Here is a 25,984-nt window from a genome sequence, read left to right on the forward strand (position 1 = left end):
TGAACCGCCGACCTTCTGATCGGCAATTCCTAGGCTCAGTGGTTTAACCCACAGCGCCACCCGTGTCCCATAGATTAATTTTATTCTTTGCTAATTAAACAATTAGTTTCAAGAATAAAAATTCAGGAGGATTACAACTTTGGAAATGATGAAATAAAATAGATCGATGTAATCTGAGGTACAGAGATTTAAACCGGAGATGTTAATAAGCCCAAAATGTTTGCAGTTACAGCACCAAAAACAGTAAAAAGCAGTTTATATTTGCAGGATAGCTTAGGCAAAAAGAATGGGTTATTTTGAGCAATGTGTTGCTGTTGTTATTTCATATCCAGGGGAGCTTTTTTCTCCACACACCTGTGTATGAGTAGCAAACATGGTCTAGAATGGCAAGAATTCTGCACATGAAATGCTTTAGTGCAGAACTTAGTGCAAAAACAATGCCGTGATTCCACAGTCTTAAAATAAGAACAAGATTCAATTAAAATGTCTTTGTTTTTATTCTCTCTATTGCTGCTTTTAGGAATGTTGTATGGCTATTCCTCTTTCCCAAATTATCTTCATTGAAGAACAAGCAGCCGGGATAGGAAAAAGGTAGTACTGTGAGTTTGTAGCAAAATCTGTTATGTTGGGGGACAGTCGCTTCCCTGGGTTATTTGGAATATTCAGTATTTCACATGGATATCCAATCCATAATGCATCCTTATTTCCCTTTTTCAGAACCTTATTCAAGGATGAGTGGGGTTTTCAGCAGTGGCGCCCTCCCTGTGGAATACAGGGCTGCCTTCAGATGCCTATGGAAAGTCATATACAGTGGTACCTCGCAAGACGAATGACTCGCAAGACGAAAAACGCGCAAGACAAAAGAGTTTTCCATTTTTTGAGTCGTTCTGCAAGACGAATTTCCCTATGGGCTTGCTTCGCAAGACGAAACGTCTTGCGAGTTCTTGTGAGTTTGTTTCCTTTTTCTTAAAGCCGCTAAGCCGTTAATAGCCACTAAGCCGCTAATAGCCGCTAAGCCGCTAATAGCCGTGCTTCGCAAGACAAAAAAACAAAAAAATTAATCCGTTCCGCGAGTCTCTTCGTCTTGCGGTTTTTTCGTCTTGCGAAGCACGGCTATTAGCGGCTTAGCGGCTATTAACGGCTTAGCGGCTTTAAGAAAAAGGAAAACTCGCAAGAACTCACAAGACGTTTCGTCTTGCGAAGCAAGCCCATAGGGAAATTCGTCTTGCGGAACGACTCCAAAAAGGGAAAACTCTTTCATCTTGCGCCTTTTTCCGTCTTGCGAGGTACCACTGTATATTACATTCCACCAGCTATATTTTTAGCCTGTGATAAAAGACTATATAAAACTTTAAAAATCTACATTTGTTAATATTTAGGAACCGGCCTTGCTTTTTTATAACTACAGGGGACATAAAGATTTTCTCTCTTCCTCTTCCCATCTCTTCAGTGCGAAAATAGTGGTTCATCTTCATCCCATACCTTCCAACAAGGAGCCTGGCCCTTTCCAGAGTAGTAAATACTCATATATCAAACTTTCTTTCAAAGAACATGGACAAATTGAGGTATATATGTATTTTCAGCCTGATGGGGGTGAGGTGATATTGGGATGGGTTTTATAAATTTCATTTGTGTAAAGATAAAGCCTGGGAACTCTCAGCATGGTTAAAATGAAATTTATGCAAGACTTAAATGGGTAAAAAAATTAAATCATTATATGGGTATTACTGTTTATTACTATTGTGTCTTGCTTGTAACATGCTGGTATGGACTGCTAAACTTTTGAGATCTGTAAAGATAAGTGATGCAGTGAAACTCAGTCTGTAGCTTTGAGAAATTACTTTTATAAAATTGCTTTTATTTAGAAAATACTAAATATATTCAAATCAATTTCAGTGCATCCTTGGAATTAACCTCCCTCCTTTCCTCCTTTCTTTTTTTAAACCTCTGCACAGTTCTACAGAAGGCTATCGGAAGAAATGACTCAGCGGAGGTGGGAGAACATGCCAGCTTCTCAGACCATTGATGTTACCAGAGGCTCGCAGGTGTTTATGCAGTTTCTGATTATTGGCCCTCTGCTTTCAAATAAGCATTTCAATAAGTATCCTTTTTGCTTTACGCAGCTGTTTTATTATGTAACACTCTCCCCCACACCCCACAATGTTAATTGAAATTGGCTATTTTTGACAGGTAATGTAATTTGAAAACATGAAGCTGATTATATACAGTGGTACCTCGGGTTAAGTACTTAATTCGTTCCGGAGGTCCGTTCTTAACCTGAAGCACCACTTTATCTAATGGGGCCTCCTGCTGCTGCCGCGCCGCTGGAGCACGATTTCTGTTCTCATCCTGAAGCAAAGTTCTTAACCCGAGGTAATATTTCTGGGTTAGCGGAGTCTGTAACCTGAAGCGTATGTAACCTGCAGCATATGTAACCTGAAGCGTATGTAACCCGAGGTACCACTGTAGTTGCATTTAGACATAGCACTAAATGTGGGACCCGACGGCCCGTCTCAGGCCACAGAATATTTAGGGGGCCTGACCCCTCCTTGAAATTTTTTTTGGGGGGGGGCCTTGCACCCCTCTGGATGGAGCCCCTGGTTGTTTCTAAATACACCCCATGTCCCTGATCTCACAGATGTTATAAGGCAGGCACAGACTTTACTTGTGTCCAAAAGGAGGGAACTCTAAGCACTTCATAACCCTTTTTTTTTTTGGTGTATTTTTTTTCAGACAGGGAGAATAAGAGCTGCAGGAATTGTAGGTATTGAGAGAAAATTAGAAGAAAGAAGAAAAGAGATGGATAAGAACATTTCCGAGGTGAGTAATATTGGAATTTCATGTGCAGATTTTTTTGGTAACTCTTTGAGTCGTTGGAAGCTGCTGATAGGGAGAGTCTGTAAATATATTTGGATCACAGTCATTGTGTTTGGGAGCCAGATGTGTTATATATTTAAATATATATATAATTTTTAAATAGGACCGGTGCTTACGGGTTTTTGCAAAGGATGTATCCCCCCTCTACAAATGCAGTTATTTCACTTTTTACGCAGCTGTTGCACAAGATACAGTGGTACCTCAGGTTAAGTACTTAATTCGTTCCGGAGGTCCGCTCTTAACCTGAAACTGTTCTTAACCTGAAGCACCACTTTAGCTAATGGGGCCTCCTGCTGCCGCTGCGTCGCCGGAGCCCGATTTCTGTTCTCATCCTGAAGCAAAGTTCTTAACCTGAAGCACTATTTCTGGGTTAGCGGAGTCTGTAACCTGAAGCGTATGTAACCTGAAGCATATGTAACCTGAGGTACCACTGTATAGGTTTCTTATCATGAATTGAATGCTTCTTTTGTGGAAAGATTATTTTCCTCCAGTGCTTGCATAGCGTACAGTGGTGCCCCGCAAGACGAACGCCTCGCAAGACGGAAAACCCGCTAGACAAAAGGGTTTTCCGTTTTGGAGGCGCTTCGCAAAACGAATTTCCCTATGGGCTTGCTTCGCAAGACGAAAATGTCTTGCGAGTTCCTGCGGGGTTTTTTCCCTCTCCCCCCCCTTTTCCTAAGCCCTAAGCCGCTTATCAGCTGATCCGCTAAAAGCCGCTAAACCGCTAATAGCGCTAATCCGCTAAGCTGTCAATGGGCTTGCTTCGCGAGACGAAAAAACCGCTATACAAAGAGCCTCACGGAACGGATTAATTTCGTCTTGCGAGGCACCACTGTAATTTGTTATTTGGGAAAGTTAGTTTAAGTTGTCTGTTGTTGCTTCAGTTTTCTGTGTGCTGCTTAGAGATAGTTTTAATAAATTAAGCGGTATAGAAATTATATGGTCAAGCACCGAATTTTTTGCTCTATAAGATGCACCAGACCACAAGACGCACCTAGTTTTTGGAGGAGGAAAACAAGAAAAAAAATATTCTGAATCTCAGAAGCCAGAACAGCAAGAGGGATCGCTGCGCAGTGAAAGCAGCAATCCCTCTTGCTGTTCTGGCTTCTGGGATAGCAGCGCAGCCTGCATTCGCTCCATAAGACGCACACACATTTCCCCTTACTTTTTAGGAGGGAAAAAGTGAGTCTTATAGAGCAAAAAATACGGTAATCAAAAATGCCACTCTTTCTCTAGCCGGTGCATCAGTTTCAGTAGTGAGAGCTGCGTGTAACATGCCTGTATAAGCGTCACATATGCCTGTGGTGTAACTGTGTGTCTTTCACACCACTTTAAAATGTTCTGTATTTTAGAGCAGAGCTTTCCAAACTTTTCATGTTGGTCGACACACTTTATAGACATTCATCATTTCACAACACAGTACAGTGGTACCTTGGGTTAAGTACTTAATTCGTTCCGGAGGTCCGTTCTTAACCTGAAACTGTTCTTAACCTGAAGCACCACTTTAGCTAATGGGGCCTCCTGCTGCTGCCGCTCTGCCAGAGCACGATTTCTGTTCTCATCCTGAAGCAAAGTTCTTAACCCGAGGTACTATTTCTGGGTTAGCGGAGTCTGTAACCTGAAGCGTATGTAACCTGAGGTACCACTGTAATTTAGTTTTACTAATCCCTTTCCAGCCCCAGAAGGAGTGCAAAGGAGCGTTTGTGCAACACACCTACACGCTGCGGCCGGCACACTAACGTGTCACAAATCACATTGTGCCTTTGCACATAAAGTCTGTGGGTTGGGCTAGTCTGATGTGAGAGAATCTGTTAAGAGGAGTCAGTCAAACAGTTGAGATAATCAGTCAGAAGGTATTAGGAAGGTATAGGCTGGTAAAGAAACTAAGGTTAAGAAATTGACAAGAATATTATCTGAGAAACCATAAACTTGTTAATGCTTATAAAATAAACTTGTTTATTTGGTTTAATTTTAACAACTGTCTGGACTCAGTGTGTACCCGAGAGTAACGGGTTGGTGGCAGCGGGAAAGCGAGCACAGTGGTGGCACAGGGATCAATAGACCGTCAAACGTCCGGGGACCCAGTGTTTTAGAAATCTGCACTGTCTTGCTGCTTTGCTCCTTGAGTTTTGTGCCTTCCAGCCTCAGCATCGCAGGGCATATTTCCAGTGTTAATTTTTATAAAGAGTCAAACCTATATAGCAGGCATAGGCAAACTCAGCCGTCCAGATGTTTTGAAACTACAATTCCCATCTTCCCTGACCACTGGTCCTGTTAGCTAGGGATGATGGGAGTTGTAGTCCCAAAACATCTGGATGGCCGAGTTTGCCTATGCCTGCTATATAGCAATCCTTTCCTCCTCCATTGCTTTGGACAAAGGTATTGCCATGGTCATAGCTGTCAACTTACAGATTTGAAAATAAGGGACCAGCAGCCTTGAAAATAAGGGACCAGCAGCTAAAATAAGGGACCTGCAGCCTCACCTGTTCCAGGGACTCCAGTCTTCCTGTCAAACTCATGCTGGTAGCTTCGAGAACACTGTCCTACCAACTTTGTAACCAGAGGTTCAACTGAATAGAATCTGAATCACATGCACCACAAGGCCTATACAGCCTCAACTTAAGATGGCTCCCCGGCCTGGTTTTGCACTGCAAAGTTTGCAGCAGCACGTGCAACAAAATGGCGTCCAGCATTCAAAAACCCCCTCAGCTTGCATTAACTAGCCACACACAAGGCATGAAAGCTCCACCCCCCAGTCGTTCTTAGACTTCTTATTGGGTGAGCAACACAGCCAAGCAGCACAGTTGGAGCCTCCCTCCTCCCTGGCCGGCAGAGAGGGAGGGAGAGGAGCTGCTTCTTTTGAAATTTAAGGGACATCATTTAAGGGACATTTAAGGGACAGCAGAGGGACATGGTGCTGGAATAAGGGACTGTCCCTTCAAATAAGGGACACTTGACAGCTATGGCCATGGTATCACTGGATCAGGCTTGGCTGACTCAAAACGTTGTACACAGAGAAAAAATGCAGGCTTTCCCAATTGTCCGAAGAGACCCAAAAGCATTTTCTAAGGGTTAGAAAAACAAAGAGCCGTTTAAGGCCATATGAACGCAGCCTAGCTAGTGGCAAGGGGCAGAAGGAAGAAGGGGGACTGGGAATTCTATAAACATGAGGTTTTATCTTTCCTAATAATTTGCTTCCTGGTATTTGTAACAGCTTGTTTTTGTTTATCACTTCTGGCTATTGTGATTTTTGTTTCTGGTGGTAGAATTTCCTTGTTTTCAGAACAAGAAGATTATACCCACATCATTGTCACTCCTTATTGTTTACTGCAACAAATTGATCTCTGTCGTTTTTATAAGGATTTACTTAACTCTCCTCTTTTTACAACAGGCACATACAAATTTAGGGTGGAGCTGAACAATATAGGAGCCCCTTGTTTCCTGCTGGTCTTCCCTCCCCATGTAGTAAAAGAGGTTGCATTATAAGATGGTTTGTTGCTGTTCATTTTCCACCTCCTTCCCGCTACACTTCATCCCATGAAGTAGATTGGGAAAGGGTCATCTTACAGCACAATGACTATTTATTCTATGATTCTATTTATTTCCAAGCATTTCTATATTGATTAATATTTCAAAGGTCTCTAAGCAGACATGCGGCATGTTCTCTCTTTTTTTAAATAAAGTTTTTTATTGATACAACAAGAAAAAAGAAAAAAACCACAAATACCAAATTACACACAAGAATAACCATAGACACATAATTTTCTTAGCAAACAATAAAACATCTATTGGTCTTAACACTAAACTATTCCATATTTCAATTTCATATTACTTATTGCCAATACACACTTTTATCATAATTAAACTTATTCTCAATAAATCTAATTTCTTATATCTACCTTGCAACTATTACTGAAGTTCCTCGAATGCTGCAACAAAATTTAAACTGCTATATTTATTTTTCAGATATTCTTTGAAAACCTCCCATTTTGAAACAAATTCCTGTTTTGATTTATTCTTTATTTTTTCTGATAAACCATCTAATTCAGCATATTCTGTCAGCTTTTGGATCCAGTCTTGTATAGAGGGGATTTCATTACTCTTCCATTTTGCGGCATGTTCTCTTTAACTGTGTGGTATCAGGGAGGGCTGGTGGAGGAAGAGCCATGAGACTACTGTTTGCAGCCGAAGCAGCCAATTTTCTTATGCCACCAGTAGAGAATCTGCCTTGTATATGAAGAAGATTCTAGGTTCAATAACCTGCAGCTGCCAGTAGGGCTGAGAGACAGCCCTGTTTGAAATCCAGAAGAGTTTGCCTGTCAGGGTAGACAATACTAAACTAGATAGACCAATGTTCTGACTCAGTATGAGGCGATTTTCTGTGCCCCCGTGTTGTTCTCTTCCACTCTGTTTATCAGAGGATAAAAGAAATCAAATGGTGGATGTTAAAAACATAGGGAAATCTGCTTTGCACTTATCAATCAGTTTATTTCAGAACCTGTGCCCTGCATTGCAGAATGGATTTCCTGTACCTGCTGGTTGCTGCTGATAAAAATTCATTCCCTTAGTTCTTTGTTTTTCTGAGGAAATTCCTGTTAGGTGTGTGCACATTCTCCTTTGTACTTGGGCGTGAATCAATTAGACAGGGGAAGAATTATTTACAGCATGCCCTTTATTTATCTAGATCAGTTTTTCTCTCTTTGCTGGCTTGTTTTTCTGCATGTTACTGACAACGTGCATAAGAAGTTATAGTTTGATCATTTCCATTAGGTTAGAATAGTAATGGTAAATAATTGGGGAGGCAATGTTGCATGCAATAATGTCTTGTTAAATGCTTCCAGATTTTGATGAGATGTCAGGTTTATGTTTGCAGTTCATGGTTTTAAATTGTTTGCAATAAAATATTTGTGTTGGCTTTAGCTGTTTTGATTTCCCCCCAATTAGTTTTAGTGTTGTTTATTATGTTGTTTCATATTGTATTTTTAATGGTCTCCAAACTGCCCAGAGAACTCCAGTTATATGGGTGGTGTACATATGTAATTATTTATTACATTTCTAACCTGCCTTTTCTTCAGGGAACTCATAGATGGCATACGTGGTCCTTTCCTTTTTAAATTAGCCTTGCCTATGAATATTTAAATCTAAGTACAAGCTTTTGAAATCTGAGTACAGTGGTACCTCAGGTTATATACGCTTCAGGTTACAGTGGTGCCCCGCAAGACGAACGCCTCGCAAGACGGAAAACCCGCTAGACGAAAGGGTTTTCCGTTTTGGAGGCGCTTTGCAAAACGAATTTCCCTATGGGCTTGCTTCGCAAGACGAAATGTCTTGCGAGTTTTTCCGACTTTTTTTCCCTCCCCCCCTTTTTCTAAGCCGCTAAGCCGCTTATCAGCTGATCCGATAAGCCGCTAAAAGCCGCTAAGCTGCTAATAGCGCTAATTCGCTAAGCCGTCAATGGGCTTGCTTCGCAAGACGAAAAAACCGCTAGACGAAGAGAATCGCGGAACGGATTCTTTTCATCTTGCGAGGCACCACTGTACATACGCTTCAGGTTACAGACTCCGCTAACCCAGAAATAGTACCTCGGGTTAAGAACTTTGCTTCAGGATGAGAACAGAAATCGTGCTCCGGCAGCACGGCGGCAGCGGGAGGCCCTATTAGCTAAAGTGGTGCTTCAGGTTAAGAACAGTTTCAGGTTAAGAATGGACCTCCAGAACGAATTAAATACTTATCCCGAGGTACCACTGTATTAAAGGTCATTTACTGCCAACCCAAGGACTTAAAATGACCCCACCCTCTTATCTGGAAGGTGAGGACCTCTTAACACACAGTGTGCTATTCATACAGAAACAGTCTGCTCAGGTTACAAAGCACAGGACTAGAACCTTCTTAATTACAGTTTTAAAGCACATGGTCTTACAATGCTAGAAACTAATTATTTTCAGAGCTTTGATTTTGGAGGGAAGGCAGCGGTGGACTAAATATTTCAATGATGCAATGAGTCTGTCTTTCTAGAAGTGAGGAAAACATTACCAAGTGTGTGTCTGATTATTGCAGGCTTTTGAAGACCTCAGCAAGCTAATGGAAAAGGTAAAGTATCACTTTTTACCTCTCTGAATTTAAATTGGCTAGGCCCTTTCCAGAGAACCACAAGTAAGCAGAATGTTGAGCATGCCTGGCTGAATGTCGCAGATAACATGTGATGGAGTCTGAAGGATCCGCTTCTAAGTGGGTAAGAAGCAGGGGTGTGTGGCTCAGACTCCATCCCATTCCCATAGCAAATCATGTGACTGAATCTTCTTACACTAATGATAATCAATACAGTGGTGCCTCGCAAGACGAAATTAATCTGTTCCGTGAGGCTCTTCGTATAGCGGTTTTTTCGTCTTGCGAAGCAAGCCCATTGACGGCTTAGCGAATTAGCACTATTAGCGGTTTAGCGGCTTTTAGCGGATCAGCTGATAAGCGGCTTAGCGGCTTAGGGAAAGGGGGGGAAAGGGGGAAAAACCCGCAGGAACTCGCAAGACATTTCGTCTTGCGAAGCAAGCCCATAGGGAAATTCGTTTTGCGAAGCGCCTCCAAAACGGAAAACCCTTTCGTCTAGCGGGTTTTCCGTCTTGCGAGGTGTTCGTCTTGCGGGGCACCACTGTACATTTGTGAGAGAAGGAATGCTCGGACTGAGTCCAGAAGCCCCCTTTCCCTAACTAATAGTTGGGATACTTCCTGTCTGTCGGTTTATTGAGCATTCTTCCTGATTTGTTTGCAGAGAGTTTGGATGTTTTGTCAAAGGAAGTGTTACTTCACGTGTTCCAGTGCGTTTCCTTATGGCAAGAAAATCCAACAGAAGTGTGTTTGTTGTGCAAGACCACCCAGTCAAATCTAATTGTGCGGCCTGAATTGGTTAGGTTGTGACTGAATCCTACCTGAAATTAGCCAGAGTCTGGAAGTGGCCTTGATTAAATCTGCAAATGTCCTGCTTGGAAGCCCCTCAAAGCTTGATTCTGTATCAGAGGCTGATGGCAAAGTGTTCTGTCTTCAACAGCTGTGTCTTGTCTCTCTGTTGTGTCTTAATAGGCTAAGGAAATGGTGGAACTGTCCAAATCGATTGCTAACAAGATCAAAGAAAAGCAAGGTGACATCACGGAAGATGAGGTCAGTTAATATTTTAATGTGCTAGACGGCAACGCGCTCTGAGAAACACAGACTTAAGCTGCCATGATAATATAAATAATGCTGCCAAACTCTGAATTGGTAATATGGCCTAACAAATGCTGGTGATCTGTGAAACTTCACCGCAGTGCTTTGCCTCATCCATGCCCACAACCTCGCCTATAGTTGAAAATGAGCATGCACATGCACCTGCAGTCTTCTCTCCCTCCCTCCCAATAATGCTGGTATTGATGCTTAATTTATTGGCTGTTTCCCGAACTTGGAATAGTCTCATGAGAAATCTGTCCTAACTGCCTTGGGGATAAGCTAGCTGAGGGTCTTCCTTGCAAGTACCGTATTTTTTGCTCCATAGGGCACACTGGACCATAGGGCGCACCTAGTTTTTAGGGGGGGAAATCAAGAAAAAAAAACTTATTTCCCCCCCAGCCCCAAAGAACAGTGTACAGGCTAAAGAAGCCATAGCCCCGTGTAGCCTCTCCCTGCCGGAGGGGCTGCGCAGAGCTATCCCTGAAGCCTGGAGAGTGAGAGGGGTCGGTGTGTACCGACGCCTCTCGCTCTCCAGGCTTCAGCGAAAGCAACGCGAAGCCTTTGGAGCACGGAGGGAGTGCTTCCTCTGTGCTTCGGAGGCTTTGCGTTGCTATCGCTGAAGCCAAGGAGCCTGCATTCGCTCCATAGGACGCACACACATTTCCCCTCAATTTCTGGAGGGGAAAAAGCGCGTCCTATAGAGCGAAAAATACGGTAGATTGATTTCCAGGAGAGCAGTCTTTTATATGTGAGGAAAAGGTGATGGCAGTGTCTTTCCTACTTTGGGAATGCTATCAGCATCCACTTCCTCTACAAGCTGAATCCTGGCCATTTCCTACTCCCAAGCCTTTCTGTGCTTGGCCTCCTGAAAACAGCACCTGTTCTTTGCTGGGCACGGGGTATGACAGGTGCATTCCATTTTCCTTGGGGAATTTTAAGAGTGAACTTGAGTGGAGATGGGAGATGGGTCATAATTTTGGCCAGACCTATGACTCCTCAGTTATCTCCCTGTTTTAGTACATTACGAACTTCCTAGTACTTCTAGAACTTACGTCCTCGGGAATGAAACAACTCCCATACGAGGAAAGGTTGCAGCATTTGGTGGTGGTGTTGTTTTAGTTTAGAGAAAAGGCAAGTAAGAAGCAACAGTGTGCTGGTCCCGGGGGGCGGGTGTTACCCTGCGGCATGGTCTAAGTCCGGTCCTAGGTCGAGGGTCTGGAGGTTGTCCGTCAGGGGTGAAGCGAGGTCCAAAGCGAGGAGTCAGGCGTGGTCAGGAACTCAGGAGAGCAGGTAGGAGGCCAGCAGTAACAGGTTACCAGTGATGTTGCTCCCGCTACCTGGGACTGGGCTGACTGGCCTTTATCTCCTCTGAGGCCTAGGGCGGTCCTGGCCCACAGGTGACTCGCGTCTCCTGGCCTTAAGGCGAGCACTCCTCCTGCAGGAACTTAGTTCCCTCCGCCTCTCTGCCCTGAGCCTCTGCAGCTCAGGAGAGGCTGGAGGGTTACCGGACCCAGAGGCAACCTCACCTTCCCCTGATGGGGCTGAGAGTGGAGCACCTGCAGGCAATGGGTCCTCAGTCACCTCTGGAGCCAGAGTGGATTCATCTGGTGTCTGCTCCTGAGGATCCGGCACAGGTGCGGGCCCTTCAGATTCAAGGCCCTGCACCGGCTCAGCCGGCCCTGGAGGCGGGGACTCCTGTGCAGGCTGGGATTCCTCCGGTTCAGCCTCTGAATCAGATTCCCAGGCCATCACAAACAGGACTGAACTGCATAACATGATGCATGATATAGAGAAAGGGGATAAAGATAAGTTCCCCCACCCCCCTCATAACACTGGAACTTAGGAACATCTGGTGAAGCTGAATGTTGAAAGATTCAGGTTGGGCAAACTGCCCACAGGAGGAAGTGATGGCTGGCCACCAACCTGGATGGTTTTATAATAATAATAATAATAATAATAATAATAATAATAATAATAATTTAATATTTATACCCTGCCCATCTGGCTGGGCCTCCCCAGCCACTCTGGGCGGCTTCCATAGAAACCAAAAATACAATAAAATCACACGTTAAAAACTTCCCTGAACAGGGCTGCCTTAAGATGTCTTCTGAATGTCAGGTAGTTGTTTATTGCTTTGACATCTGCTGGAAGGGCGTTTCACAGGGCGGGCGCCACTACCGAGAAGGCCCTCTGCCTGGTTCCCTGTAGCTTTGCTTCTCGCAATGAGGGAACCGCCAGAAGGCCCTCGGCGCTGGACCTCAGTGTCCGGGCAGAACGATGGGGGTGGAGACGCTCCTTCAGGTATACTGGGCCGAGGCCGTTTAGGGCTTTAAAGGTCAGCACCAACACTTTGAATTGTGCTCGGAAACGTACTGGAAGCCAATGTAGGTCTTTCAAGACCGGTGTTATATGGTCTCGGCGGCCGCCCCCAGTCACCAGTCTAGCTGCCGCATTCTGGATTAGTTGTAGTTTCCGAGTCACCTTCAAAGGTAGCCCCACGTAGAGTGCATTGCAGTAGTCCAAGCGGGAGATAACCAGAGCATGCAGCACTCTGGCGAGACAGTCCGCGGGCAGGTAGGGTCTCAGCCTGCGTACCAGATGGAGCTGGTAAACAGCTGCCCTGGACACAGATTTGACCTGTGCCTCCATGGACAGCTGTGAGTCCAAAATGACTCCCAGGCTGCGCACCTGGTCCTTCAGGGGCACAGTTACCCCATTCAGGACCAGGGAATCCTCCACACCTGCCCGCCTCCTGTCCCCCAAAAACAGTCCTTCTGTCTTGTCAGGATTCAACCTCAATCTGTTAGCCGCCATCCATCCTTCAACCGCCTCCAGACACTCACCCAGGACCTTCACCGCCTTCACTGGTTCTGATTTAAAAGAGAGGTAGAGCTGGGTATCATCCGCATACTGATTAAAAGAGGATTAGACAAATGTGGAGGATGAGGCTGCTGGCTGTGTTCTGTGTGCTTCTAAATACCAGTTGCTGGAAACTACAGGAGAGGAGGGTTGCTGCTGGACCTGCTTCCCATAGGCATCTCTGCTTGAGCAACAGGACTCCTCCCTTCTACCTTGTGTGAGCCTTGCACATCCCAGATCGGCTCCAGAGGGTTGAGAGAACCCCCAGAACAGATTTAGGGTGCATGCGGGGCGGGGGGAGAGGGAGTTAAACTTCCACTGCGCAAGGAGAAATCCTTGCTCTGATGGAATGTTTGCCGTAGCGCTATGTTGAATTCGACCCTACAAGAACAGGACGCTGGGCTGGATGGGGCCCTGGCCTGGACCAGCAGGCTCTTCCTACGTTCATTCATCTATCTTGGATGCATCTGTTTGTTAAGAATATGGCGTCTTTTTTTATTGAAAAGTTAAACAAAACATATTATCCAAAAACATGTCATCCTTAATTCCCCCCCCCCATTTTGTTGCGTCTTCAAATACTTTGTAAAGGCTTCCCATTCATCTTTGAAGTCACAATTATTCTTGTCCCGTAGCTTATGTGTCAATTTTGCCAATTCTGTATAGTCCATCGGTTTTTCTTGCCATGATTCTTTTGTTGGAATTTCTTCAGTCTTCCATCCTTGTGCTATCAGGACTCTTGCAGCCGTTGTCGCATACATGAAGATGTTTTTCAGCTTTTTTGGCAGGTCTTTCCCTACGATCCCTAACAAAAATGCTTCAGGTTTTTAAACAAATGTTAGATGGAACATTTTCTTCAATTCATTGTATATTATTTCCCAAATTTTTTTAATTACATTACAATCCCACCACATATGATGAAATGTTCCCTCCTTTTTTTTACACTTCCAACATATATTTGATCTAGTTTTGTACATTTCCCCTAACTGCACTGGTGCCATATACCATCTGTACATCAACTTCATATAATTCTCCTTCAACAGGGAACAGTCTGTAAATTTTAAATCAGTTTTCCATAATTTTCCCCAATCTCCCATCATAATGTTGTGACCTACATCTTGTGCCTGATTTTACCTCTTCATCTTTCACCTCCCATTCTAATAGTATGCTGTATGTGGCCTTCAGTACAGTGGTGCCTCGCAAGACGAAAAGAATCCGTTCCGCGAGTCTCTTCGTCTAGCGGTTTTTTCGTCTTGCGAAGCAAGCCCATTGACGGCTTAGCGGATTAGCGCTATTAGCGGCTTAGGGGATAAGCAGATAAGCGGCTTAGCGGCTTAGAAAAGGGGGGGGGAGGAAAAAGAACCCGCAGGAACTCGCAAGACATTTTCGTCTTGCGAAGCAAGCCCATAGGGAAATTCGTTTTGCGAAGCACCTCCAAAACGGAAAACTCTTTCGTCTAGCGAGTTTTCCGTCTTGCGAGGCATTCGTCTTGCGGGGCACCACTGTAATTTCCCTTTCCCTTCAATCATTTCCAAAGAATATGGCATCTTAACCCGTATTGTTATTCCTCCTACCCTCTCCTATTTCCACAGACAATCAGGTTTAAATCGTACCTGTTGAGCATGGGCATAGCTAATCCCGTCACCAGGGAAACACATGGATCCGGAACACATTTCCATATGCAACTGGCAAAGCAATTAGCTGGCATTTTACAGGCACCTTTAGAGGTAAGGCACTCGAGAATCTTAATTTATTTCATATTTACTATGCATATTTTATATTCCTGTGCATATTTACTTTGGTCTAAGCATGTAGGCATAGGATTGTAGCCATAACACACTTGATCAAAATTATGACCGAAGGCCTTAATTCTGTCCAGTTAGTAGATTAATCAGGAGCACATTTTAAATCTTTGGGGAATTAAATAATAGGATCGTGTTAGAAGGGCACTCTAGTAGGCAACTCACAGTTTTAAAAACAACACAAAACGAAGTTGGCATTTCTTTTAGTTAGCATTCCAAACTAGCAGATCTTGCATTTCACATTGAAATTTCCACAACTTTTTTAGCAGTAAGAGCCACAGGCAACAGAGGCTGACAATGCATAGAAGCAGAGATAAATCAGTGCTGTGCGTGCAATTTCTCAGCCTCATCTAACATGATTGTGCATGCACAGCCTTATTTTTAAAAGTAAAAATCCACCTCAGCTGTTTTGAGAGGAGGAATGGGGGATGGAAACAATCCCATTTCCTTACCATATGGGGACCAACAGGAGTTCAGGTTTTTAAAAGTAGGACTGATGTCTCTGTACATGCTCTGTTGGATCAGAACTATTGCTAACATGCTTCTTTAAAATGTGGACTTTCTTCAGAGGTGATCCTCCTTTGTGAGCAGATTTAAACAATAGGTGCCACAGTATAATTTTTCAGTCCAGTGATAAAGATGTATAATGGATATTGAAGGAGAACTGGGAAATTGCTCAGAAGCTACATTATTTGCCTCTGTTGCCACTGCCGAGTACACAGGAGATCTACACTGGCGGTGTTTGTAAAAAGGTAAAGGTTAAGGGACCCCTGACCATTAGGTCCAGTCATGGCTGACTCTGGGGTTGCGGCGCTCACCTCGCTTTATTGGCCGAGGGAGCCGGCATACAGCTTCCGGGTCATGTGGCCAGCATGACTAAGCCGCTTCTGGCGAACCAGAGCAGCACACAGAAACGCTGTTTTCCTTCCCGCCAGAGCGGTACCTATTTATCTACTTGCACTTTGACGTGCTTTTGAACTGCTAGGTTGGCAGGAGCAGGGACTGAGCAACGGGAGTTCACCCCGTCACGGGGAATCGAACTGCCGACCTTCTGATCGGCAAGTCCTAGGCTCTGTGGTTTAACCCACAGCGCCACCCTTGGCAGTCTTTGTACATCACTTTAAATCATGGTAAGCTTAACTATGGTTGAAAGGGGAACATTGTTGCACAGGGTGAAAAATCACAGGAACTTCACTCCTCCCCTCCTTCTACCATGCTGCTGGGAACTAAGCCATGATTTGGTTTTGTCCAAACCCGGGCTCCTATCTTGGCTTTCTCCAAACAAACCACAAGTTGTAACCAAGATTCTTGACTTAACATCCATCATTTGTTTAGGGAAAGCTAACCGCAAATCTGGGTTTGGATGTGATGCCAAGCCGTGCCGGTGGCTTAGCGGCACAGCAGCAGCAAGAAGGAGCAAAGCATTTCTGATTTTTCACTCCGTGCACATTGGCTTAACTATTGTTTGAAAGTAAGATATGAAACAGGCCCTTGAATCATGGGAGCAGTGTCAAATAGAAAAAGAAGATGACCTTTTAGAAACTACAGGACAAATTTCCAGGACTATGTTTACTGCAGCTTCTGTGCCATTTGCATTTCCAGATACAGTGGTACCTCGGGTTAAGTACTTAATTTGTTCCGGAGTTCCGTACTTAACCTGAAACTGTTCTTAACCTGAAGCACCACTTTAGCTAATGGGGCCTCCTGCTGCCGCCGCACCGCCAGAGCATGATTTCTGTTCTCATCCTGAAGCAAAGTTCTTAACCTGAAGCACTATTTCGGGTTTAGCGTAGTCTGTAACCTGAAGCGTATGTAATAATAATAATAATAATAATAATAATAATAATAATAATAATAATAATTTATTATTTGTACCCCGCCCATCTGGCTGGGTTTCCCCAGCCACTCTGGGCGGCTTCCACAGAGACCAAAAATACACTAAAATGTAACCTGAAGCATATGTAACCCGAGGTACCACTGTATGTTTTCTGCTTGGGCATGTTGATGTTGTCAACTAGCCAATCATATTTTCTTAGAGACAGCAGGCTGGAGGTTCTAAATTGGTTCTCTCTTACCAACTGATATTGTGTCCACAGGAGCGGGGAGGAATAATGTCACTCACAGAGGTTTATTGCTTGGTGAATCGTGCTCGAGGCTTGGAGGTGAGGAACAATGACCTTGTTGCATTTCCTCAAAAGTTGGCTTGATCAACTTAATGCTTCTCCAAGTAGCCAAAACTGAAATAATGTTGTTTCTGTAGGGGATGGAAAAATATTTCTTCCCTTTGGTGTCTAGCTGTTCCCCTTTTCTTTAAAAGAACATTATAAAAATAGTGCTAACAAGACAGAATAATTTTCCAGAGTAAATTCCATCCAATAATGTGCTACAGAACAATGAAGTGGGGATGTCTTGAAGGCATTAAGGCGGGGGGGCGGGCGTACCTTTGACCTTCCAGATGTTCTTGGACTCCAGCTCCCATCAGCTTTAGCCAGGATGGCTAATGATCAGGGATTATGGGAGTTCCCGCAACATCTGGATGTTGACTGGACATTGCATTGAGTTCCCAAGATTCCATGGTGAAGCATTGGACAGTTTTTAGTATTTTTGAAATAAAACGAAGGCTTGTAAAATACCTGAAGCGCAGTTACGTTCCGAGGGCATGGAGATGAATGTCAATAAATTTAAAAAAATATGTGGAGTGAGTGAGCAAAACAGATTGGGAAGAGAAGATTTAAAAGTTTTGCAATACACATAGCTGAAGCCTGTTGCATGAGAGCCAGAAGTACTGTCAGCTTTATTTCTTGCAGACTGACTAGCAAGCAAGTGCCAAAAGGAATACTTTCTGAATTGCACAGATGTCTTGCATTGCAGAGCAGCCAGATAAGTCCACAGAGAGCGAGAGCAGTCTAGTCCAACTATTATGCATTTCAGATTACGAGACCTACAAGATTAGCACATAATACACAACGTGGCTTGAAACATAAGCTAAAAAGCATTTGGTGTGTTCTGCCATCACTGCAGTAAAACTTTCCTTTCCTTAGCAAAGTATGTGTGTGGGTTTCTTTGATTCGAGCTCAACAGACTGGTGACTGTTTAGGTCAGTAGTGAGGAACATGTGGACCTTCAGCTGCTGTTGGACTACAATTCCCATCATCCCTATCTGTTGGCCATGTTTACTAGGAGCAATGGGAGTTGTAGTTTAGCAGCGTTTGGAGGGTCACAGGTTTCCCATGCTTGGTGTGTGCTATGAGGTCACTGGTATTTGTCATGTTACAGAATGCAAGCAAAACATTGAAACCAAATAAATGTGTGTTTCAAATTATTAGGGGCTTTTGTCCTATGAGACTTCTATACTCCCTTCCTAATGTGTAGTTTGACATGGAGACAATTCCTATGACTGTATTTTCAGGTGTAAATATCCACATGAGTAATGTATGAACCACTCCTACGTGTGTGGTTACCTTCATTATTTCTCAGGATTTACCTACAGTGGTGCCTCGCAAGACGAAAATAATTTGTTCCGCGAGTCTCTTTGTCTAGCGGTTTTTTCGTCTTGCGAAGCACGGCCATTAGTGGATTAGCGGATTAGCGCTATTAGCGGCTATTAGCGGATTAGAAAAAGGGGGGGAGGGGAAAAACTCGCAAGAACTCGCCAGACGTTTTCGTCTTGCAAAGCAAGCCCATAGGGAAATTCGTCTTGCGAAGCACCTCAAAAACAGAAAACTCTTTCGTCTAGCGGGTTTTTCGTCTTGCGAGGCATTCGTCTTGCGGTGCACCACTGTATTCTTGTTTGAAGGAGGAGTAGGGATTGTTAATGCATGTAAGCACTATTCATATTTGAATTGACACTGATGTATTTTACTGCTTCTGTATTCACACCACAATGCGCAAAAAAAAAAAAATGTGTTCTAGGAGGCAACTGTGAGAATAAGACATGCTTGCAATGTGATTAACGTAACTGATTTCTCACCCCTTTAGCTGCTCTCGCCTGAAGATCTAGTAAATGCGTGTAAGATGTTGGAAGCACTAAAATTACCTCTCAGGTGAGAATCCTTTAGAATTTAATTTTAACTCATCTTTTCCCCTCTTCTATCCCCCAGAAATGGTATGATGGGGCTTTTCCCCCATTCTCCAAGAAGTAGCACGAAGCAACCAGGCACATGGCTGCGGTTATGCTATCTTCTGTCAAATGCCCACGTAGGGTTTGGTGTTTGCCTAGTCCTTACCAATTGATTTTTTGAAAAACCCAGCAGGTTTATGTGAGCTGTAGTTGTCAAGTAGTATGGGCGCATATCTACATTTCGGAAGGTCATGGTGTTAAGTCTTCATGCCACCTGATGATGGTGATGATGATGATAATGATAATAATAGATTATTTATACCCCGCCCATCTGACTAGGTTTCCCCAATCACTCTGAGCGTCTCCCAGCAAAATACAGTGGTACCTTGGTTTGCATATGTCTTGGTTTGCATACGTTTTGGATTACAAACACGTCAAACACAGAAGTGCGTGTCCCAGTTTGCAACCTTTTTTTTTTGGATTACAACCCTTTTTTGGGGGTGGCTGGATGATGAACAATTTTTTGGGGGAGGCCCCATTGGTGAAAGTGCGCCTTGCATTACCACCTGTTTTGGTTTACAAACGGACTTCTGGAACAGATTATGGTTGTAAACCAAGGTACCACTGTAGTAAAAACATGATGAAACATCAAACATTAAAAGCTTCCCTAAACAGGGCTGCCTTCAGATGTCTTCTAAAGGTCTGATAGTTGTTTATTTCCTTGACATCTGATGGGAGGGCGTTCCACAGCGCGGGTGCCACTACCGAGAAGGCCCTATTCAGCAGTGAATGGGGACCTGATTCAAAGGAAATAGCTGACAGCGCTGCTTCCTTGCGTACTCAGGATTGCAGAAACCACACCAGGCTAGAATATCAGTTTTTTATTACCTTGCTCTTATATCTTTTAAACAATATCCTGAGGGAGTGGGTCTCATCCACACTGTACATTTAAAGCACATTACTTCCCCCAAAGAATCTGTAATTTTTAAGGGTGCTGGGAATTGGAGGAATGTGAGCAGTAAACTACTGTTGTTGTTGTTGTTGTTGTTGTTGTTGTTGTTGTTGTTGAGCATTCTTTGGGGGGAGCAGTGTGCTTTAAATGTATTGTGTTGATGTGACTGAAGGAGCTAGTTTCAGGTGTGGGGGATCTGGAATGAAAGTCCTCATGGCTCTTTGTGCTGTGGGGACAGATGGGGCAAGGGAGTCTTAGGAGGGCTCCTTAAGCCACAGCACGGGTTGGCAAACTAAGGCCCGGTGGCCGGATCCAGCCCAGTCACCTTCTAAATCTGGCCTGCGGGTGGTCTAGGAATCATCGTGTTTTCACATGAGTAGAATGTGTCCTTTTATTTAAAATGCATCTCTGGGTTATTTGTGGGGCACAGGAATTCGTTCATTCCCACCCCCCCAAAAAATATACTCTGGCCCCCCACAAGGTCCGAGGAACAGTGGACTGGCCCCCTGCTGAAAAAGTCTTTTGACCCCTGAGCCACAGGATGGTGAAAGGAAGTAGGACAATGAAAAGCAGGATGGAGATATGAAGAAGAAAAGGGAAAAAACAGAATTGAGACTGTGCGCCTTTTGAAAGAAAGGAAGTTGGCAAGATTGTGGAGAAACCTGCCCGTTGAGAATTCTTCTTTCTTACCCTCCTTGTGACCTGGAAATGCTAAGGGACAAGAAGGGCCCATAAAGCACTGGGGATAGTCATAATTGGGACTAAATTTTACTTATCAATTTGAGCTAATCAACCAATTCTTTGGCTACAGGCTTCTAGTTAAGGTTTGTATTTTTCCTCGTCTCGAGTTTAGGCTGCGTATATTTGACAGCGGCGTTATGGTGATTGAGCTCCAGTCCCACAATGAAGAGGAGATGGTGGCTTCTGCCCTAGAGACAGTATGTAAACGCTTTATTTTCTCAAGCAATCTGTTAAAGAAAAGAGATGCTTTCTGTTGTTGTCGCCAAGCTTCAAATCTATGTCCTGTTTGCTTTTGTAAATCACACATGCACAGAGACCCACACGTTTTTACATGTCAGAAGAATAGACACCCAACTGCTTCAAGCTCAGCATAGCTGGATACAGTCAAGACAGATCTCTTGTCTCTGTATTCCCATTGCCTGACTTTATGCAAAAGATGGGTAATTTTCTGCATTATTTGTCCCTTGTTCCTGATGTATATTTTGCTCCAGGAGGTTTAGTTTGGTATGAATCAAGCGTACACTTCCAGAGTTAATGCTAGATACATTTGTTGTTGTTTAGTCGTTTAGTTGTGTCCGACTCTTCGTGACCCCCTGGACCAGAGCACGCCAGGCACTCCTGTCTTCCACTGCCTCCCGCAGTTTGGTCAGACTCATGTTTGTAGCTTCGAGAACACTATCCAACCATCTCGTCCTCTGTCATCCCCTTCTCCGTGTGCCCTCCATCTTTCCTAATATCAGGGTCTTTTCCAGGGAGTCTTCTCTTCTCGTGAGGTGGCCAAAGTATTGGAGCCTCAGCTTCAGGATCTGTCCTTCCAGTGAGCACTCAGGGCTGATTTCCTTCAGAATGGAGAGGTTTGATCTTCTTGCAGTCCATGGGACTCTCAAGAGTCTCCTCCAGCACCATAATTCAAAAGCATCAATTCTTCGGCAATCAACCTTCTTTGTGGTCCAGCTCTCACTTCCATACATCACTACTGGGAAAACCATAGCTTTGACTATACAGACCTTTGTTGGCAAGGTGATGTCTCTGCTAGATACATTACTGCTGGTTAATGAGCCACCATAGCTGCTAGAGGGCTGTGAAAATTTGTGTCCCCATGACTCGTCTCCCCATATACTATATGAAACCAAAGAGGCACATTGTTTGCCAGATGTGATTCCCCACCCCAGCTCTCCTGCCCTACTAAACTGTGTTGATCCTGTCCCACCAAACTCCATCTCTTCTCCCTTTCCCAGCCGGATAGCTGCCAAAAGGGACAAGAGGCTGCAAAGCCTCAGCACCTCCCTTTAATGTCAACTTCTACGTTGAGTAGGGATTGGACAGGATGGCCTCCCAATACCCTTGCCAGTTCTGTGATTCTAGTGTCAAAATGAGTGTGCCCGTGCATAGAAAGCGTATAGGATACGGTACATGTGTTCTCACCCTGCAGCCATGATTGCTTTTGTATCTTTACTGGTGGAATGGCTCTGCAAGCATATTGAGAAAGTTCTGCTGGGATATCTGTCGCAGGAGCAGGCTATCTTAGCTTCCTTCAGTGGCGTAGGGCTTCTGCTGAATTCTACGAACTTTCAGCAGCAGATTTCCAGTACAGGTTTTTACCCGAAGTTTCTTAAATCCTAACTAAATGTTTGCTAAGCAGGAAAGGCCTGGTATTTAACCTGCAGGTTAGGGACACATGCCTACTTCAAAGAACTTCCTGTTACTCGAGTGGAGGGTCAGGACTGAAAAAAATGACTGCTGCTTCACAAGTTGTGAAGACGAGTTGTTCCATCACATTTTCTGTAAAGAGCTATGGCTCGTTGTATATGAGGTTATCCTACCTTTCATAGAATCATAGAGTTGGAAGAGACCACAAGGGCCATTGAGTCCAACCCCCTGCCAAGCAGGAAACACCATCAGAGCACTCCTGACATATGGTTGTCAAGCCTCTGCTTAAAGACCTCCAAAGAAGGAGACTCCACCACACTCCTTGTCAGCAAATTCCACTGTCGAACAGCTCTTACTGTCAGGAAGTTCTTCCTAATGTTTAGGTGGAATCTTCTTTCTTGTAGTTTGGAACCATTGCTCCGTGTCCGCTTCTCTGGAGCAGCAGAAAACAACCTTTCTCCCTCCTCTATGTGACATCATTTTATATATTTGAACATGGCTATCATATCACCCCTTAACTTCCTCTTCTCCAGGCTAAACATACCAAGCTCCCTTAGCCGTTCCTCATAAGGCATCGTTTCCAGGCCTTTGACCATTTTGGTTGCCCTCCTCTGGACACGTTCCAGTTTGTCAGTGTCCTTCTTGAACTGTGGTGCCCAGAACTGGACACAGTACTCCAGGTGAGGTCTGACCAGAGCAGAATACAGTGGCACTATTACTTCCCTTGATCTAGATGCTATACTCCTATTGATGCAGCCCAGAATTGCATTGGCTTTTTTAGCTGCCGCGTCACACTGTTGGCTCATGTCAAGTTCATCTTCATCTTGCCACAAACCCGAGAAGTGGGTTATGGTGAGAGATGGTGACTTTCTCAGGGCCACGAAGAGATCATCATAGCCAAACAAGGATTTGAATCCAGGGCTCCATAATCAACATCCAGCACTCTCCATCCCTTTGTCATTTAGCAGATACTAAATGTGCAAAACCAGGCACAGTGTTCCTTATAACGTGTGAGATCTGTATCTGTCTTTGGGACCGTGTATAATTGGAACCACAGTTGTACTGGATGCACAGTTTACACTTATTTTATTTTAAAAGGGGGGGGGAGAGAGAGAGAGAGACCATCATGACTCTTACATATTACAGATTACATGCCATTTACAGACCTCTCTACCTGTTGAAGTGTGTGTGCATGTGTATGTATAATTGTCTTAAGTTAAGGATAAATTTGTGAGGTTGCAAAACTGTGGTGTTAGTCACATCTTTTGAAACACAATGAAAAGAAAGCATTTAAGCTATGTCTACTTCTTGGCTATTTTCGTAGGGAAGATCAATCCAATTAACACATAAATAGCTAATAATGTTTGAACTTCAATGGACATTAAATTAACACAAAATGTTATGTAAATAAGTTTACAAATGGTATGTTGGTCACTGTGGAATTACCCATACAAAGCTTTTATTTTATAATTTTTGTCCTCTAGGTCTCTGAAAAGGGATCTCTTACAGCAGAAGAGTTTGCAAAGCTCGTGGGAATGTCTGTACTTTTAGCTAAAGAAAGGTAAGCAAATAAACAACAAATTTTCCTTCATTTTTAATACCTCGAGACATCTATTAAAAATAACACAAGTACTTCTTTTTCTTTTTCTAGGCTGCTTCTAGCTGAAAAGATGGGCCAACTTTGCAGAGATGATTCTGTAGAAGGCTTGAGATTCTACCCAAATTTATTTCTCACACAGAGTTAATGATAGGTTAGCTCTCTCTTCCCCTCCGTTCAAATATGCTTGCCACATGTAGGCTGGACCAAAAGAAGCCAAATGATCTACCTTGTGCCCAGCTGACCTAGTGATGGTGCACAAACATTTCCTGAGGCGGCGGTGGGCCCTATGTGGAAAGAGGAAGAAAGGGAAACATAAAAGTGTGCTTAAAATATGTTATGTTACAACTATGTGCAGGTCGTGTGGGATAATTAATGCAGAGGACTAATTTGAAACTTTTTTCTTAAGAGGACAGATTTGATACACTAGAAATATTGTGCTGTTAAATTACAGAGGAAGGCAGTTAAGTGATTCAGGAAAGGTGGGGATGTTATTGTGACCTACTTGCAAGAGTAGACAGAGCACAAAACGTGCTGTTTGCTTAGTACATTTTCCCCTATTCCATTTTGACTATGGACTTTGTATCTACAACTCCAAAGCAGTTATGTTTTCGGTAGTGTTAGAAGAAGATCACTGGTGTGAACGAAACACGATTTGCCCTTTCCAGTTACTACTGAATAATTCAATTTGAAAGTGCCTACATTTCAGGGGGGAAATCTTCCTGGGTATGTTTGCCTATAAACTTTCTTCAGAGGAAGGATTAATCTGTATTATAAAAAACATAGACACCAGCATGTTGCTTTGTGCTGAATGTTAAGACAATAAGCATTGTGAACTCAGATTTCCTTCCTTTCATTCTTTGATTCTCAACTCCATGATGTTGCTATTTTTGTCTTCTTTTGCCTAGCTATGAGGAATTCTGCCAGCTATTCTGAGAGCTTTTCTGCCAGCTGCCTTTTTAAAATACTCTTTCTTTAAAAAACCAGTCATTCATTTGAGCACCAATTCTCTATCAGGGTGGAAGTTATCACTGCGTCTATGAAAGACAAACCCATTTTAATAGGGATAATTCCTTAGCGTCATATGTGATGTGTTCTTACACCATTATGTTGTTTTACCAAATACCAGTAATCCTATTGGAGTTGTGTGTTTGCTTTGTGTTCTGGAAGATGTGTCATTATAATGTCTGATATGAAGAGATATTTTAAGTACAGCTGCAATATTTAGTTTATTAATTGGCTAGATTGGCTGATTAAAAACCTTTTGATCAACTAAAAAGTTGTCTCATATTAATTTATCAACATAAGAAAGAGTCCCCAGAAAAACTGTGGTTGCAAGTCACCGGGTATTTCTTCCTCCACTCTCCAAGCAGGAATGTGTCACTTAAAACATGCGCTGTCATTTGTCCTGTGGCACCAACTGGGATGGGGCAGGGATAGCAGGACCTCTGAGAGGGAAATTCCCATAGTAGACAAGGAGTCAGCTGGCCAGCTGAACCAGAGGCAGAATAATAATCAGGGGGTTGAACTCTGGCCCCAATCACTAAGAACACACTGCTGTTTGCACTAGTGTGAATAGAGCACACACTTTCATCTTCTCATCTGGGATAAGAACCATAAAAATAACTGATTCCACCCCTCTTTAAAAGTTAAGCGCGGGGTGGGTGGGTGTCAACTGTTGAGACATCGTAGTTACTTTTTCGTCATGTACCTTAGAGCTCTTTTGTAGGCTTGTGAATCACGACCCCTGGGCGGTTAAGTCCAGCCAAAGGCGACACAGGTGCGGCGCTCATCTAACTTTTCAAGCCAAGGGAGTCGGCGTTTGTCCACAGACAGCTTTCCATGTCCCCTGTACATTGAGTTAATGCCTAGACCGTGTGCTGATGTCTTCAAGAAAACACTTGGTTTTCCTGGAATTAAGAGTCTCAGTACCGTGTCCCGAGAGTAGGAATCGGAACATTCACCAACTTAAAAACACAGGTTCCATACTTCTTCCTCTTCAAAACTATTTTAATCACATGCACACTTAACACAGGCATACTTGTTTAACGAACTTAAAAAAATTAATTGATTAACAGTCTTCGGCTGTTAGCATATACACAATTTCCTCTGAGCAAGGTTCGTTGAACACGGTGAACCTCATTATTAGGTCAACATGCATAGGATTGAATGCCACAGAATACAAATTGTAATGTAATAAAAGAAGCAATAAAAATGCAATTCAAACACAATATGAATATTTTAATATTCTC

General features: G+C 43.6%; 2 protein-coding genes and 1 long non-coding RNA gene across 4 annotated transcripts in view; 2 read left to right on the plus strand and 1 right to left on the minus strand.

Moving 5' to 3' along the window:
* The window catches only part of VPS36 (vacuolar protein sorting 36 homolog), a 29,107-nt gene extending 4,096 nt beyond the window's left edge, over nt 1-25,011 (plus strand). Inside the window, exons 3-14 of the mRNA XM_081855660.1 lie at nt 521-591; nt 1,451-1,565; nt 1,956-2,045; nt 2,734-2,820; nt 8,935-8,967; nt 9,952-10,029; nt 14,523-14,657; nt 16,829-16,894; nt 18,711-18,775; nt 20,598-20,682; nt 23,620-23,696; nt 23,787-25,011. Coding sequence (XP_081711786.1) covers nt 521-591; nt 1,451-1,565; nt 1,956-2,045; nt 2,734-2,820; nt 8,935-8,967; nt 9,952-10,029; nt 14,523-14,657; nt 16,829-16,894; nt 18,711-18,775; nt 20,598-20,682; nt 23,620-23,696; nt 23,787-23,880 — 996 coding nt within the window. The 3' untranslated portion in view covers nt 23,881-25,011. The remainder of the gene's footprint in view (nt 1-520; nt 592-1,450; nt 1,566-1,955; nt 2,046-2,733; nt 2,821-8,934; nt 8,968-9,951; nt 10,030-14,522; nt 14,658-16,828; nt 16,895-18,710; nt 18,776-20,597; nt 20,683-23,619; nt 23,697-23,786) is intronic.
* Nucleotides 1-25,984, plus strand: part of LOC309338498 — an 86,534-nt gene that overhangs the window by 27,093 nt on the left and 33,457 nt on the right. The gene's annotated exons all lie outside the window — the stretch shown is intronic.
* LOC309338414 (fibrinogen-like protein 1) overlaps nt 4,502-25,984 on the minus strand; it is a 67,255-nt gene continuing 45,772 nt past the window's right edge. Inside the window, exon 10 of one of the 2 annotated variants that reach the window (XR_014154888.1) lies at nt 4,502-4,522. The gene's annotated coding sequence lies outside the window, so the exon portion shown is untranslated. Of the gene's footprint in view, nt 4,523-19,321; nt 19,568-25,984 lie in introns of those variants that run through there. The other variant, XR_014154889.1, reaches the window with a different exon arrangement.

Source organism: Podarcis erhardii (genome assembly GCF_964252035.2).
Source record: "Podarcis erhardii genome assembly, chromosome: 3".
Taxonomy (NCBI): Eukaryota; Metazoa; Chordata; class Lepidosauria; order Squamata; family Lacertidae; genus Podarcis; species Podarcis erhardii.